Source organism: Leopardus geoffroyi, chromosome E1, assembly GCF_018350155.1.
Source record: "Leopardus geoffroyi isolate Oge1 chromosome E1, O.geoffroyi_Oge1_pat1.0, whole genome shotgun sequence".
In the NCBI taxonomy this organism is placed as follows: Eukaryota; Metazoa; Chordata; class Mammalia; order Carnivora; family Felidae; genus Leopardus; species Leopardus geoffroyi.
The window spans coordinates 10,100,741-10,118,315 of record NC_059330.1 but is presented as its reverse complement, the minus strand read 5'-3'; the positions used below and the strand labels follow the sequence as shown (position 1 = coordinate 10,118,315).

Below are 17,575 nucleotides of genomic sequence, written 5' to 3'. Positions count from 1 at the left end.
AGAGCCTGCAGACGCAGCATATTTTGTGGGCGCGCTGCATAGAGCCTGGAGCACACTGTGTGCTCAATGCTATATCGCATCCCATTCCAGTTTTAAAAGAAGTCCAAGGATCTACTTCCCATCAAATATTAACTCTGCCTAGTAACTTCAGGCCACAATCTGCCTCTGTGTCCCACAGCAGGTGGGGCAGAAAAAAGTAACCAAGTCTCAAACTTGCTACTCTTCTCTGTATAAGAATCTTACAACCACTGATGTCTCTAGCTCGGAAGCACAAAATGTATACAAAGGACTATATATACTCTTAACTAAAAGCAGTAGTTTAAATTAGCCTAGAGTCTTACAGAAATTGTTATTTCAAAACATGCAGAGGCAGCAAGAGTCACCCAAAACCACATTTTATTCTATGACCTTTATATTGCTTTTCTCTTACTTAAAGGTTGAAGCAAAGTGAAAGGATGGCAACATTGTGTTAAAAGAACAAATCGAGTTAGTCACAGCAAATACACCTAATAAAACCTCAGGTCTATGCCATTCACTCCAAACACAGGGCTCAGTCCAGGAGTGGCTCGTGTCTGGGTTTTTGTAAAGCAAACGGAAATATTTGGAAGAATCAACATGTTTCAGGAGAAGAGCCACGAGTGCCCTGAAAGCAGAAAGTTGACACCATTTTAAATATAATTCATATATATATATATTTTTAAAATCAAACACAATTAAATAGAATATGGGTTAAGTACATGAATACTTCGCTTTAGAAGAATAACAGTGGTGGTACACAGTACCAAAAACTTATACACAGCCTTTTGCTTCTTCTGTCGATGAAACAGTGTGCCTCTATACAATCAAATATTGCAATGGAATAAAATCTCTATTCATTCAAGACTTTCTCAAGGACAGAGGTGATTAATAATTATATATTTATATATATATATATATATCTTTTTTTGTTTTCTTTTTTGCAAAGTCTGAGCAAAAGCAGTAACGCCTAAGAGAACGTTCCTTCCCCTCAAACAGTCACGCGCAGCGAGGAGGCGTTGGCACCGTCTGGCCAGTGGAGTGTGCTCGCCAATGGGGTGGGCCTGCTGACGGCGGCGAGGTCCGGACCCGGTAGCCGGCTGAGTGGACGGGCAGGCAGGGGGTCGCCTACTATCCGAAAGACAGAAAGCAAGAAGGCCACCAACTGCACAGCAGAGAAGGGGGAGGCAGCCGAGGCTGGGTGCTCTTCCCGCCCCTAACCCTTGCTTGTCAATATTCTTAATTTACAAAAAAGAAAAAAAAAAAAAAAAAAGAAAGAAAAAAGAAGAAACAAAACAAAAACCACGTAGTCTGGGAACAAACATTTTGTTCAAGGTACCACAGGGGAAACGGGAGTGACTGCTACTGTACATTCCTTCCCACACGTATTCTGAAGGGAAAGTGAAGTAACCTGGAGGAGTATTCCAGAAGAGCAAGTCCTGATGCGCAAAGCAAAGGAGACTCCTCTTTTTTGTTAGCAGGGGAAGAGCCTGGTTTTCAGTATACTGCATTTTAGGAGCAATTAAAGTGTAAAAAGTGTATGCTGTCACCACAGGGAAGGACAATGTCACTGAGATGACTTATCAGCTGGCTTCCTTCCAAATTAATGCCTCTGCGAATGCACAATGCCGCTGAAGGAAAACAACCCGCTAGCACCACGCTGCCTCCCTGAGCTGCCTGGCTCTCGGAGGGGCTGACTCACCTGTTGGTTTAGGAGGCCAAAGCAAAGCACTTCTGGTACCTGCTTTATGATACTTTTAGGGATGGGTTACCGCTACAGAATGGGCATCGAGTATCCGCTCTGCGCTTGTCTGCCTCCCACAGTATGTGGTCCCTGTCTATTCCAGTGGGCTAAAATTCTTTCGTAAATGGGTTATTGCCATTGGAAAGCTATTAGTTTTCTAGTAATGTAAACAATACCACTTTGTCTCTTTATGACTTTCACTGTGTGAACATCATGTGCAGCAAATGTCTACATGTCACTCTGCTTAGGATGGAAGTCTAGGATTGTCTGCCATTCTTTCTTGGGAACAACAGTGATATATTCGTGAAAAGAAATACAGTGCTTTGTCTTCATTGGCTGTGTTGAAGAATCCAACCAAAGGAAAAAAGTTCACTTATTTTTCAAAAGCAGATTTCCTTTATCTCAGGTCTTGAGTCATAGCTGAAAAAGAGAAAAAAAGAAAAAGGTAACGTACATTTCTACAGCCAGTGACATTATTACAGATTAAGAAGGGAATCAAAACCTAGTGTTTACTATATACCAGCATCCAGGACAGCCAGGATTGGACCACAGCCACTTGAGGCAGAATACTAGAACTACCTTTATTTACATATGAATGAATGAATGAATGAATGAATGGATGGATGGAAGCTTTAAAAAGGTCAAGCAACTCACCCCAGCATTACCTAACAGGACTAGACTGGCAACCAGATTTGCTTTTATCTTTCCATTTTGGCACCAGATTATTAGAATGAAATATCTACCTTTTGACAGAGTAATTCTGCTTCTAGCAATTAACCCAACAGCATACTTGTAAGAGAGGGTAAAGACTTCTATACACAGACATTCATTAAAGTACTGTCTGTAACAGGGAAAAACCCCAAACAACTTAAATGACGATCCTTAGAGGATTCACTAAATCAGGAGAGCCATAATACAGAATACTCCAACACCTTCAGAAAGAGAAAAGAACTCTGACCTCGCCTCCTAAGACCAAGACCTTGAGGCTGAGACCCCTGTACTCACAGCTCTGGGGAGGGAACAAACATCCCGGGGAGACAAGGTCTTGGGGACAGATACACACGAAGTAACTCAGTAATGCCGTGAGGTAGTTCACGTTACATTCCCAAGTACGTTTCATAGACACGCGCAGAGTAGGCGATTCCGAGCACAGAGGCATCAACATAGGCTAGAGAGAGGCTGGGCACTCCTTCGTGGAAGCAGCTCACATTCATATAATCATAGAATGAGAATCAGAAAGAGATCTGATGAGACTGTCTTGTCCAATTTTTCTGATCTACTGATGAGGAAATGGGGACTGGAAAGGAAAGCAACTTGCAGAAGGTCCCACATGTTCACTAAAAGTGGACTGAAGAAGTTCTGTTAGCCCAGCACTTTCTCCATACCAATACACTGCTGATCCCTAAAGGACACACAGGATGGTCATCTTAGCCAGCCAAAGAGAAGGCTAGCGAGCTTAAAAAACAAAATATAGCAAAACAGACGTAATATTTTAAAAATGAAAAGCACACGATAATAAAATCCGAACATACAACTCAAATAAAAAGCCCCAATTTTAAATACCTGCTTTCTAAAATGGTGTTGAAAAGAACATTTTCACGTTGTCAAACATTTGATCATCAACGATAATGGGGAATCACAACTTCATACACCTTTATCTTGCTCTTTGCTATTTTAGGTTTGACTGAGCCAGTGGAGATAGACAAAAATTACCACCCTTACACAGAAAAAAAGATGGAATCTGCCACAGCGAACAGAGCTTTGGTGTGAAATGGCTCAGTGTGAAGTTCAAAATTAAACCAACCTCTGGTAATGACAGTGTTTGGAGTAAAAAGTTGGCAAGGAAAGGGTGATGCTGGACCTAAATTTCAATTCAAGCCCTCCAAACTACTGTGGGTTATATGGGGTGTCATCTGAACGTATTTGATTCTGATTCCTGATTTTTGCTAACATAAATAATAGAGGAGTCATTTAATGCCTTCATAATGAACACGAGCAGATATTCTCCTCTCGCATTAAGTCTCTGTGATCAACTCAAGTTAGGGAAAGTAAAACTGTTGAAAAAACTGGGAATGTTTGGCTTAAGGAGAGGACTGGGGGGTACGCTATGTGGCTGCCTTCAACTTTCTAACGGTTACCTGCATGACTTCTCACAGGTACTACTAGAACTAGCTGGAGAAGCTACTGAGAAACAGTATTAGCTTGTGGCAAGTCAGAATTTCCTAACCATTACAGCTGCGGGCCTGCAGACAAAGATGGAGAGTTGATCGCACTCATTCAATTCACTCCTTCCTAAAATAGCAGTTGAAAAAAGAAAAAGAAAAAGAGAAAGAAACAAAAATTCACACAAGTGGGGAAAGTGAGAGAAGAGGCAGAACAAACTTGCAGAAGCTGGAAGCAAATGTATGAGTGGTAAATGACTTAGCTGGTCCAAAAGACTCAATCCCAAAAGGAAAGTGGAAACAGTGGAGAGGCAACCTGATTTACAATGCAGAATCCCTCAAAGTCCAGGAATTGGTGGCACCAGTATGTCCCCTAAAGGAATGGGGGCTGGGTGCAAACACAAGGATTTCTTAAAAGCCTGTTTTGGAAGTTAGTAATCTACAGTTATTCTGCAATTCTGCTCAACCAGCCCCTGCCCCGAAACCAATCTCAGCAGAAAAATCTGAGATTTCTTCTCTGAGCAGAATAAGACAGAGAGTCTCTGGGCTGACCTACACCAAACATGACCAAGTACAAGGATTCTGTCCTGAAAAGAGGGGGATTAAGGAGAGGTATAAATAAGAATAATGAGACTTCCCTAGCTTTTTCCCACTTGCCTCCTTGGTAGCCTGGCCTTCATCCTCCAGGCTGGAGACTGCTAGTGTTTTCTCTGGAAATATGATCAGCCCAAGAAGAAAACTTAAATTAAAAAAAAAAAAAAAAAAAAATCTGCCATCAGAGTTTCCCAAGGAGATACCTGGCTAGTATATATTTCACTTTTTAAAAAGCTGCCAAATTGTTTTCCAAAGTGGCTATAGCAGTTTGCATTTCCACCAGTAATATGGTAGGGCTCAAACTGCTCTATTTCCTTCACCTGTCAGTCTATTTTAGCCATTCCATTAGGTCTGTGGTTGTGTACAATTGTGACTTTAATTTGCATTGCTCTTATGACTAAACATGTCGAGCACATCTGCATGCGAATATCTGCCATCTGTAGATCTTCTCTGGTGGAATGTCTGTTTATCTTTTGCCCATTTGAAAAATACCAGATTGTCGGGCTTATTATCGAGTTTAAGGGTTCTTTATATATTGTGGATACAACCCCTTTCTCAGACAGTTGTTTTGCAAATATCACTTCCCAGTCTGTAACCTGCCTTTTCATTTTCTTTACAGTGTCTTTTGACAAGTACAAGTTTCTACTTTTGATAAAGATCAATTTAATGCTTTTTCTCCTTTATGGCTCATGCTTAGTATGATCTAAGGAATCTTTGCCTAACCCCAAATCACAAAGATTTTCTCCTACGAGTTTTACTTTTAGCTCTGACATTTAGGTCTATGATCCATTTTGAGCTGATTCTGTATATGCTATAAGGAACAAGGTTCGCTCCCCACCCCACCCCCACATAGATATATATATGTAACTGTAAACTGTAAACTAAAAAGACCATCTTTTTACCATTGGATTAGCTTGCACATATGTCAAAAGTCAATTGACTTCATATATTTGGGTTTACTTCTGCACTCTCTACATGTTCCAACAATCTATACGTCTACCCTTATGCTAATATCACTCTGTCTTAATCATGCAGCTTTACAGTAAATGTGTCTAGGTAGTGTTAGTCTTCCAATTTGTCTCCCTCCCCACCACGTTTCTTGTTGTTGTTGTTGTTGCTATTCTAGTTACTTTAAATCTCCCAATAAATCTTAAAATCATCTTGTCAATTTCTACAAAAAAGCCTGCTGGGATATTTACTGTGATTGTACTGAATCTATCAGTAGTCTTGGATAATCTTGTACAGAATGGAGAGTATAGGCAATACTGTATTACATATTTGAAAACTGCTAAGAGAGCAGATCTTAAAAGTTCCCATCACAAGAAAAAAAATCTGTTAACTATGTATGCTGATGATGTTAACTGGACTTATTGTGGTGATCATTTTGCAATGTACACAAATATTGAATCACTATTTTGTACACCTGAAAAGAATATAATGTTATATGTCAGTTATACCTCAACCACCACCACCACTATCCCGGGTTGAAAAAGCACCTTTAAAAAAATTTTTTTTAATTTATTTAAATCCAAGTTAGTTAATATTTAGTGTAATAATGGTTTCAGGAGAATTTAGTGATTCATCGTGTATATACAACACCATGCTCATCCCAACAAGTGCCCTCCTTAACGTCCACCACCCATCTAACCCATCCCCCCTAGAAATGGCTCCTTAACAACACTGAGTCTTTTGATTCACAAACATGATTTATTTGTTTTTATTTAAATCTTTAATTCTGCTCAGTTATAGTTTATAATGTACAAATATTATATACATATTTCATTAAATATATTCCTAAGAATTTCATGTTTTGGGATGTCACTGTAGATTGTATCATTTTTTAAATTTCAATTTCCAACTGTTAATTGCTAGTATATAGAAATGTACTTCATTTTTGTATATTAACCTTATATCCTTTAGCACTGCTAACCTTAGTTCTAATAGCTTTTTTGTAGATTCCTTCAGATACTACTATCCAACAGTCCTTTCTGTGATAATGGAAATGTTCTGTATTGTGCATACATGGCTAGTCACTACCATACTGGATAAAGTAGCCTTAGGAATTTCTATGTAAGTGATGAGGTCTTCTGCAAAGAAAACCAGTTTTACTCCTTCCTTTACAATCTATAGGTCTTTTCTTCTTTGCCTTTTTGCGTTGGCTAGGACTTCCAGTGCAAGTGTCCTTGCCTTTTTCCTAGAATCATGGAGTCTTTCCCCATTAAAAATGATGTTAACTGTCAGTTTTACCAGGTTTAGGGCGTTCTGTTCTGTTCCTAGTTTTCTGAGAGTTTTGTCTTCAATGGCTGAATTTTGTCAAATTCTTTTCCTGCATCTATTTAAAATGATCATATGCTTTTCTTTTTATGATGAGTAACAGCAACTGGTTTTCAAATATCAAAGCAAACCTGCTTTCCTGGGATAACTCCACGTGTCATGGTGTTCTACTCTTTTTATATATTGGTGATTGGTTTCCTTGTATTTTTGTCAAGGATTTTGCATGTATGTTCATGAGAGATACTAGCCTGTAGTTTTTTTTCCTTGTAATGTCTTTGTCTAGTGTCAAGGTAATGCTAGCCTCATAGACTATGTTGGGAAATATTACCTCTTCTTCAATTTTCTGGAACTTTGTCTAGAATCAGTATTATTTCTGTTTTATTTTTGGGGCTTGGGGTTTTCTTTGTGGGAAGGAAATTCAATTTCTCTCCTCTACCCTCCAATTTTATTGCTATGATGGACATAATACTGTTTAAGTTTAAAGTATATAACATGATAATTTGATATATATAGTGGTTACTACATCTATCACCTCATATAAATAGCTTTAAAAAAATAGTAAGAATACTTAAGAACTACTCTATTAGCAACTTTCAAGAAAATAATACAATTATTGTTAACTATAGTCACCATGTTGCACATTAGCTCTCCAGAACGAATCGATCTTGTAACTCGAAGTTTGTACCCTCTGACCAACATCTCCTCATTTCCCCTACCCCCTCCAGCCCAAGTCCCTGGCAACTACCATTTTTGCTGTTTCAAGGAGTTTGACTTTTTCAGATTCCACATACAAGTGAAATCACACAATATTTGTCTTTCTATAGGTCTGACTTATCTCACTTAGTAAAATGTCCTCAAGGTCCCTCCATGTCGTCACAAACGGCAGGATTTCATTCTTTTTTTTTTTTTTAATTTTTTTAAAAAAAAATTTTTTTTTTTTTCAACGTTTAATTATTTTTGGGACAGAGAGAGACAGAGCATGAACGGGGGAGGGGCAGAGAGAGAGGGAGACACAGAATCGGAAACAGGCTCCAGGCTCTGAGCCATCAGCCCAGAGCCTGACGCAGGGCTCGAACTCACGGACCGCGAGATCGTGACCTGGCTGAAGTCGGACGCTTAACCGACTGCGCCACCCAGGCGCCCCTTTTTTTTTTAAATTTTTTAAAAAATGTTTTATTTATTTTTGAGACAGAAAGTGACAGAGCACGAGCAGGGGAGAGGCAGAGAGAGAGGAAGACACAGAATCCGAAGCAGGCTCCAGGCTCCGAGCTGTCAGCACAGAGCCTGAAGCAGGGCTTGATCTCACAAACCACAAGATCATGACCTGAGCCGAAGTCGGACGCTTAACCGACTGAGCCACCCAAGCGCCCTGGCAGGATTTCAGTCTTTTTGATCCATTCAACCATAAATGAACACTTAGGTTACTTCCATGTAACACATTTAGGATTCTTGCATAGGATTCTAAATATGCAATGAACATGGGGTGCAGATATCTTTTCGAGGTAATAATTTCATTTTCTTCAAATATATACTCAGAAGTGGTATTGCTACATCTATACGATAGTTCTAATTTTAGTTCTTTGAGGGACCTACATACTGTTTCCCATAATGGCTGTACCAATTTATGTTTCCACCAATAGTGCACAAGGATTCCTTTCTCCTACATCCTCGTTAACACTTGTTACTGCTTGTCTTTTTGCTAACGGTCATTCTAACAGGTGTGAGGTGATATCTTATTGTGGTTATGATTTGCGCTTCCCTAATGATTAGTGATATTAAGCACTTTTCGTGTATCTTTTGGCCGTCTGTATGTCTTCTTTAGAAAAATGTCTTTCCAGGTCCTTTGCCCATTTTTTAATTTGAAAACAATTTTTTTGTCTGCTGAGTTCCTCATATTTCATACATATGTACATATATATAATGTATCAATATGATAATATCATAAATATAAATATATTTAACTCCTCAAATTCAATTTAATAGATACAGCATTATTCAGGTTACCATTTCTTACTGAGTTTTGGTAATTTATATATTTCAAGGAATTTCTCCATCTCATTCAAGCTGTTGAACTTATTAGCATAAAGTTGTTCATAACAGTTCACTAATATCATTTTAATAACTTTAGGATCTGTAGCGATGTCCCCTTTCAATCTTTGTATTGGTGATTCATGTCTAATCTTTTTTTCCCCCCTCAATTAGTCTGGCTAAAGGTTTATCAATTTAATCGATCTTTTTAAAGAGCCAGCTTTTAGGGGCGCCTGAGTGGCTCAGTCAGTTAAGCGTCTGACTTCGGCTCAGGTCATGATCTCACGGTCCGTGAGTTCGAGCCCCACGTCGGGCTCTGTGCTGACAGCTCAGAGCCTGGAGCCTGCTTCGGATTCTGTGTGTCCCTCTCTCTCTGACCCTCCCCTGTTCATGCTCTGTCTCTCTCTGTCTCAAAAATAAATAAACATTAAAAAATAAATAAATAAATAAAGAGCCAGCTTTTGACTTTTCTCTATTATCTGCCTGTATTCTATGTAACTGATAATCACTTTTTATTTTATTATTTCCTTCTTTCTTTGGGTTTAATTTACTCATTTTTTTAGTTTCAGGTAGAAGACTGAGACTTTTTTCTTGTCTAATATAAATATTTAATGCTTTAAATTTCCTTTTAAGAACTGTGTTAGCAGTATCCCACAAATACTATGCTGTATTTTCATTTTAATTCAGTCCAAAATATTTTTAACCTCTATTTTGATTTCTTCTTTGACTAATAGGTAACTTAGAAGTATGTTATCTAATTCCCAAATATTTGGGGAATTTTCCACATATCTTTCTCTAACTGACTTCTTGTTTAATTCCTTTGTGAGGAGAAAACAGACTGTAGGATATCAATCTTTCAAAATTTACTGAAACTTGTTTTATGGCCCAGAATATGGTATATCTCAGTCAATGATCTATATGTAGGCCAAAATAATGTGTATTCTGCGCTGCTAGATGCATTATTTTCTACAAGTCACTTAGGTCAAGTTGGTGGACATTGTTATTCGAGTCTTCTAAACACTGTTCTATTACTGAGACAGGGCTTTTGAAATCTCCAAGAGTCATTATGGATCTGTGTATTTTTCCTTATAGTTCTATCAGCTTTTGCTTTATGTGTTTTCAAGCTCTGTTGTTGGATGCAACATTTAGGATTCTTTTTTTTTTCTTTTAACGTTTTTTATTTATTTTTTGAGAGACATAGACCGAACACAAGTTGGGGGGGTACAGAGAGAGGAGACACAGAATCCAAGGCAGGCTCCAGGCTCCGAGCTGTCAGCACAGACCCGACGCAGGGCTCGAACTCACAAACTGCGAGATCATGACCTCAGCCAAAGTCAGACGCTTAACCGACTAAGCCACCTAGGTGCCCCCACATTTAGGATTCTTGACGTCTTCTTAATCAACTGACCTTTTTATCATGTAAAATGTCCTTTGTGCCTGGTAATATTCCTTGTTTTGAAGTTTACTCTGACTTGTAGTAATATGGGCAGTCCAAATTACTTTTATTAATGTCTGCATGGTATATATCTTTTCCATCCTGTTACTTTTTACTTTAAGTCTCTATATTTAAAGCAGGCTTCTTACAGATAGCATCTGTCATTATCTAATCAATCTCCGATTTAACTATTTATTTTTTTCGATTTAACTATTTAGACCATTTACCTTTGCTATGACCACTAATAGGATTTCACTTAAACCTACTATTTTGCTATTTGTCTTCTATTTGTCCCATGGATTCTTTCTTTCCTTTTCCCCTTTTGTTCTTTTGTATCCAGTAATTTTTTGGGTATGGTTTCTATAGATTATGTTTTTCTTCTGATTGTGGGTCAAGTTGTTCTGCTTCCTTGCATACCTAGTAATGCAGTGGATGGCAGACATTGTTATTTTTATACTGTTGAGTACTGAATTTTACTGTGTTCCTTTAAAGCGGGCTGGCCTTTGTCCTGTCATGCAGTTGTTATTTACAAAGCAGTTTGATCCTTTCAAAGGTTGCTCTTCAGTTAGGTTAAGGGGCTTTACTCTAGAGCTTTTTGTTTTTTTTTTTAAAGATTACTCATCTATTTTGAGAGAGAAAGAGAGCTTTCATGTGCGCACAAAAGAGGGGCAGAAAGAGAGGCGGAGAGAGAGAATCCCAAGCAGGCTCCATGTTGTCAGTACAAAACCCAACGCAGGCTCGAACCCACAAACCATGAGATCATGACCAGAGCCTAAAATCAAGGGTCAGTGCTTAAACAACTGAGCCCACCCAGGTGCCCCATACTCTAGGGTTAATTTAGCTCCAGCAGTAAGGCATAATGTTTCTGAGGAACTACCCAATGCCTTGTACATTACAAGACCTTGGTTAGTAGGGGTGGGACCTATTCCTAACCCATGTTTCAGGAATTAATTTCTGTTATTTTTTCCATGGCCATGGGCATTTTCACCCAATACATGTATAGATCAGTATTTGGCCAAGCCCTTCAAGGGACCTCTCATAAAGAGAGAAACTTTGGAGCTTTCCTTCTGTGAAACTCCTTTTCTGGTATTCTTCTCTATGACTTCTAGCCAATTTAGGTTATCCAAACTTTGATGTCTAACTCCTTAATTCAGCAACACTATGAACTCTATTAAGGTCTCCCCTCCCTGCACTTTGGAAAGTGCTTCTGGGCAGTGAGCTACAGATCACCTCCATGTTACCCTTACTTCCGGAATTACAGACCTCTACTGCCTTTTGTCCAATATCTGGAACTAGTTGTTTCACTTAGTTTGTTTTCTAGTTGTTCATGACGAGAGGGCAGTTTCTATAGCAGCTAATCCTTCAAAGGCAGAAGCAGAATCTCCTTTATGCCTTTTTTTAATATCTGGAATTTAATTCTTTCCAGTTTTTATACAAGCTAGATCAGAACACGAGTCATTCTTACCTTTGTAGACCTCTCTAAGGGCTGATCATATTGTGCCTGTTGCATAACATCACTGACTATCATTTTAGCGATCTTCCAAGCTAGCTCTTCTTGGGCCTAAAACAACAACAACAAATCATTTCAAACTGTTGATAATGGTTATTCATTAGAAAAGTCAAGACTTACATGATCAGTGCTCTAAACACAACTGTATATGATAGGACCTGGGCCACCCTCTGGCTATGCTACGTTAACATGCTATTTGTTCACTGTCTTCTAGGGTGAGCTACTGGGTACCCAACATCATGACTATTTTCATGTTAGATGATCAAAACATTTTTCTTTTTCCACTCACATTTCTCAATGTACTTAACTAACAAGTCAAAAAGCAAGCCTCATCTTCTGCAAACAGAAGAAGTGAGGAAAGAAACATTTGAGCTTTTTGTTTCTATCGATGCCTGATGGTTGATGGAAACTTGGAGGTATGGATATTTCTCAGTGGCTAGAATCTCTGAACTAAAAGATCCTGCACTGACCCCACAAGGCAATTGTTAGATACTAAAAAGGGCCCACCCTTTCTTGTTACCTCCTGGATAAAGGAGCAATGATGTGCCATGTTGCTTAAACGTGGGAACTAAGGAAAGAGAAAACCTGAAACTTTACTTAGACAAAGTGCCACTTATAAACAGGAATTTCTTTACGCTGAAAGTAGAATTTACCTCATCAGTATTTCCTTGCACCCATTTCTTCATAGCTTGTGAGAACATGGATCCTAGTAAACAAAAACAAAACTGAATGTAGATTTCATGCACAATTTTACATTAAAAAGGTGTTCTTATTCAAAAGCTATTTCCAGAAATGGATATTTTTTTTTTTTTGTACACTCTCATCCAAAACATTAAGGAATATTACCATTAATCAAAATTGATTATCTCCATTAACAAGTATTTAACTTGCAAAAAGACTTTTGAAAGTCTGTTTCAGAGTTCTGGACTTTTCTTCTATTCTCCTCACTTGATAAAAGTATTATCGGGGCGCCTGTGTGGCTCAGTCAGTTAAGCGTCCAACTTTGGCCCAGGTCATGATCTCATGGTTCACGAATTCAAGCCCCAGGTTGGGCTCTGTGCTGAGAGCTCAGAGCCTGAAGCCTGTTTCAGATTCTGTGTCCCACTCTCTCCCTGCCCCTTCCCTGCTCATGATCTCTCTCTCAAAAATAAAATAAAAACATTAAAAGAAAAAAAAAGAAACTATTCTCTAGTGTTAGATTTTCAGCTAATATTAAGTGAACAAAAGAAAACCATGACTAGGATTTGGTCTGAGGTAAGAGTCTAGCGGTATGTCAGGAGGTATCAATCTACTTGTTATATATCCAAATTTTTTAGACCAGCTCCTACACAAAAGGGCTTCCAGTAAAAATTACACTGTCACATGCTCAATCTCTGGTCTGTGTAAATTGGTTGATTGACAGCAGAGTTTTAAATGGCCATGCTCTGTCCAGGCCACAGCACACCTCAACCCCCCAGGAGACACACACAAGCCTATCTTCGTATAGGTAGGTACTCAGGTGCTGAGGAATCACCAAGACATAGACTAGCCACTTTTTCCATTAATGAAATACATAGCTTATCCTTTCATTAACACAAATAAGCTCCTTTCCAACTCGGCCTTAAATCAAGCAGTTGGTAGATTATTTCTTAGGCAAGGTACTGATTAAGTCAACGACTGGATTAGAACTATATATAGCATTCGTGAAAAGTGCAAAACCTGCATCCTTTCCCTTGATAATTTTTAGTATTAGCTAAAAGTCTGAAGACTGGTCTAGTTAAACTTTATGGCCAACCAGTCAATAAAGCCACAACATTATACACTCGGCCTAAAGTCTCAAATGGCTGTTGAATTGCCCAATGCACTGCTCTCTCTTTAGGCTAACCCAAAGAGCCACACTGTGACAGTCTCCTACATGTTTAACACCCTCTCTCCTTTTCAATGCACACAAGTTTGGCTCCTTTCTGTGCCTCCCCTCCCCTTTTAACACGGAACTTCTCCAGGACCCCATTTCCAGCCTTCTTTTCTCCTTTGACAGATTTTCTCTGGGGCATCTCATCCCCTCCTGTGGCCTTAACTTCCTTCAAAATGCAAATAATCAAAAAACTTGACCTTGGGCATTAAAATTCATGGACTTACAAATTGTCCTACGGTATCTCACACTTAACATGTTCCAAATTGAACTTGTCTGTTCTCTACCTACTCTTTTTTTTTTTTTAAGTTTATTCATTTATTTTGAGAGAGAGAGGGAGAGTGTGCAAGCAGGGAAGAGGCAGAGAGAGAGAGAATCACAAGCAGGCTCTGCACTGTCAGTCCTCAGCCTGATGCAGGGCTTGATCTCCTGAACTGTGAGATCGTGATCTGAGCCAAAATCAAGAGTCTTGATTTCTTGCTACCTGAGGACAGTGTAGAGCCCTTGCTGGCCAATACCCCACAGAGGCTGTCTAATACTTCCTCTACTCCAAAGCTACCAGTCACTTCTTTGTACTCATTTTTTACCAATAAAAGACACTATTAGACTCTAAGTTTCTTAATGGCAGGAACTGTATGTTCTAACCTGCCCCATGAGTAAGAGTGCACAGAGGCACTACAAAATTATTTACTGAATGAACTGTGCAGACTTCTTTCAGTCTTTGTACTTTTCCCGACTGTGTACCTCAGGCTTCTCTGGCAAATTAGGAAATAAAATCAATTATTTAAATAAACTGATAGGGTAAAATAGGTTAACAGGCCCTTTTTGGGTCTAAATGATTTCAACAACTGTTGCATTTTTTGCTTACTCTGTCAATGTATATCTGACCCAAAGTAGATTGCTCACCAACACCAAGAGCATTCCTTACTCAAATAGTAGTTGAATTAAAAAATAAATATAATACAGGCACCTGGCTGGGCTCAGTTGCTGGAGCATGTGACTCTCGATTTTGGGGTTAGGAGTTTGAGCTCTACATTGGGGGTAGAGTTTACTTAAAAATAAATAAATAAATAAATAAATAAATAAATAAATAAATAAATGGAACGCAATCCTATTAAATTCAATAGGAAGATTAATAATAGCTCTTAATTTTAAACACATTTCTCAAAATGGGACATTTTCTTCTTCTTTTTTTAAAGTTTATTTTGAGAGAGAGAGAGAACGTGGGAGGGGCAAAGAGAAACAGGGAGGGGGAGAGAGAGAGAGAAGGAGAGGGGGAGAGAGAGAATCCCAAGCAGGCTCCACAGTACCAGCACAGAGCTCGATGTGGGGCTCAAACTCATGAACTGTGAGGACACGATCTGAGCCGAGACCAAGAGTCAGACACTCAACCGAGACATCCAGTCGCCCCTGGAACACTTTCTTCTTACAAATTAGTGTCTTTTACTCAAGACAATACTGTCAATCCAATCACACTGAAAAATTTCTAGATCCCAAGTGAATGGATCCACATTGGTTTTTAAAATCTTCCTTGTAAACCAATTGTTTGGAAGCTGAAATCAGTCACAAATAATGTACTTGTCAAAAAAGATTTGTGTTTAACTCTTGCAACTAAATGAGCACTCTCCAGGTGATTTTAAATGAAGGACTTGAATTTCAACCTCTTCATATTTTTCACATATATATCATGTATTTGAAATTAGGAAATTTAATGAATTAAAGGGTCTTGAGCTAAACCTCAAATCCAACCTGGACTGGGTATTCACCATTTTTGTTTTTTAAGTTTATTTATTTTGAGAGAGAGTGTGTGAGCGAGTTGGGGATGAGCAGAGAGAGAGAGAGAGAGAGAGAGAGAGAGGGAGGGAATCCCAGACTCCGCACTGTCAGCACAGAGCCCGATGTAGGGCCTGAACCCAAGAACCATGAGATCGTGACCTGAGCCGAAGTCAGACTGACTAAGCCACCCAGGCGCCCTGGGTATTCACTATTTTAAATAAAAAAGTGACAAATATTTTTTCATGCAGATGTGCTTTCTGGAATGGTAAAGCAAATTCAATACCTTTCATTCAGAGACTGTACAGAGATGTGATTACACAAAGCCCTTGTGCTCAGCTGTGACTACAAACACAAGGTGAGAGAGAAGGCAATTATTTCATAAAATAAACTGTTTAAATCTTAAATGATCCTTCACTTACAGTCACTGACTAATGTGAGCAAAGGCTTAACAGGGAGTATGAAAACACCACAAACCTTTTGATTTCTTTACATCAGGTTCAGGCTCAGATTCTCGAATGAATTGCCCCAAGTCACTTACTCTTCCAAATGTCATCTTCCTAAATAAGTACAAAAAGAAAAATATGATTTCTAATGATCAATACCAAATTAAGGAAAGAAAAATTCCACTCTTAAGCATCTCATTTAAATGTAGGAAGCTAAAAATACTGTGTCATGTTATTCAAAGCAAGGTTTATTTTATTTTATTTTATTTTATTTTATTTTATTTTTTTAACCAAGGCTTATTTTAAATAGAACTGTCCCCTAAAGAAAGCAAAATAATCTTTAATTCAATGCAATTCCATTCAAAATCCCAGAAAGGTTTATGAAACATGATGGGTGAACAGGTAGCTCACAATTCTAAAATTCATATGGAAGACAAAAGGCATAAGAATAGCCAAGATAATTCTGTAAAGGAGATAAAAAGATAGGAACCTGTCCTAGATCAAAATGTGTATTACAGAGCTAGAGTCTATAGAGCTAGAGTCATTATATATTACATACAGTCATTATATATGCTATAAAGCTACAATAATATCAAGCAAACTTGAAAGGCAAAGAACACAGTGAAAGACCTTATTTAACAGATTACTAATCAATAATGAATATTCAAAAACATAAAGAATTCCAACAAGTAACTAAGAAAGACAGAAAAATGTAAAAAGGAGACGAACAGTCACTTCACAGAAGAGAAACCTGAACGACCAACAAACATGCCAAAAGCAACTTAATCTCAGGGGCAATAATCCAGATTGGTAAAAAAATCAAACATCTGATGTTATTTAGTGTCAATAAAGATACGGGGGAAACGAGTATCTTCCTTAACGGGGGGGGGGGGGGGGGGGGTAAGAATGCAAAACATATAGCTACTCTTAAAGAGAAGCTGGTTAACGGGCACCTGGGTGGCTCAGTCATCAAGCATCTGACTTCAGCTCAGGTCATGCCCCCATGGTTTGTGAGCTCGAGCCCCATTTTGGGTGAGCAATGCTTCTCTCTCTCTCTCTCTCTCTCTCTCTCTCTCTCTCCTTCTCTCTGAGGGACTCCCTCTCTCTCTCTCTCTCTCTCTCTTTCTCTCTCTCTGTGTGCCCCTTGCTCACTCGCGCCCTCTCTCTCTCAAAAAAATAAAGAAAATAAAGGTAAACTGGTTAAGATCTATTAAAATTTAAAATCTGCCTCTTGGTACAAGGAAGTATATAAAAGTAATTCTTTTGCCATTCTGTGCTAACAGTGAAAAATTGCAAACAACTTGAATATTTATCAATACCCAAAGGGCCAAACAGTGGCCACAGTTATGAGCTATAATTAAGATTTTATATGGAACACTACAAATAGTTAAAATGAGGTAAATCTGTATATACTACTATAGAAAAGTCTCCAAAACTCACTGGACTGAAAGCACAAGGTACCAAATAGAGTGTAATATCGATTACATAAAAATAAGCAAGCAAAAATACATACTATAATGTCACAGTGATTATCCTGAGTAGGAAGGGGAGAGAATAAGCTCTGGTGTGTGATCAAAGGGGACATCAGCCTTATCTACACATTTAATTTTTATAGGAGATTAATGTATTTGTAATTAAAAGAAGAAAAAGAAACTGTGACGCCCATGTATTATTTCATTCGGGCCACGGAGGGTCTTATTTTA

The 17,575-nt window shown here is 38.5% G+C and overlaps 1 protein-coding gene across 3 annotated transcripts in view; it reads right to left on the bottom strand.

Annotated features, from left to right (window-relative positions):
- Positions 1 to 379: 379 nt before the first annotated feature.
- Positions 380 to 17,575, bottom strand: part of AKAP10 (A-kinase anchoring protein 10) — a 79,137-nt gene continuing 61,941 nt past the window's right edge. For all 3 annotated transcript variants that reach the window (XM_045487525.1, XM_045487527.1, XM_045487526.1), the window contains 4 exons: positions 15,904 to 15,986; positions 12,416 to 12,468; positions 11,718 to 11,813; positions 380 to 2,179 (listed from right to left, as the gene is read on the bottom strand). In XM_045487525.1, coding sequence (XP_045343481.1) covers positions 2,174 to 2,179; positions 11,718 to 11,813; positions 12,416 to 12,468; positions 15,904 to 15,986 — 238 coding nt within the window. In that variant the 3' untranslated portion in view covers positions 380 to 2,173. The remainder of the gene's footprint in view (positions 2,180 to 11,717; positions 11,814 to 12,415; positions 12,469 to 15,903; positions 15,987 to 17,575) is intronic.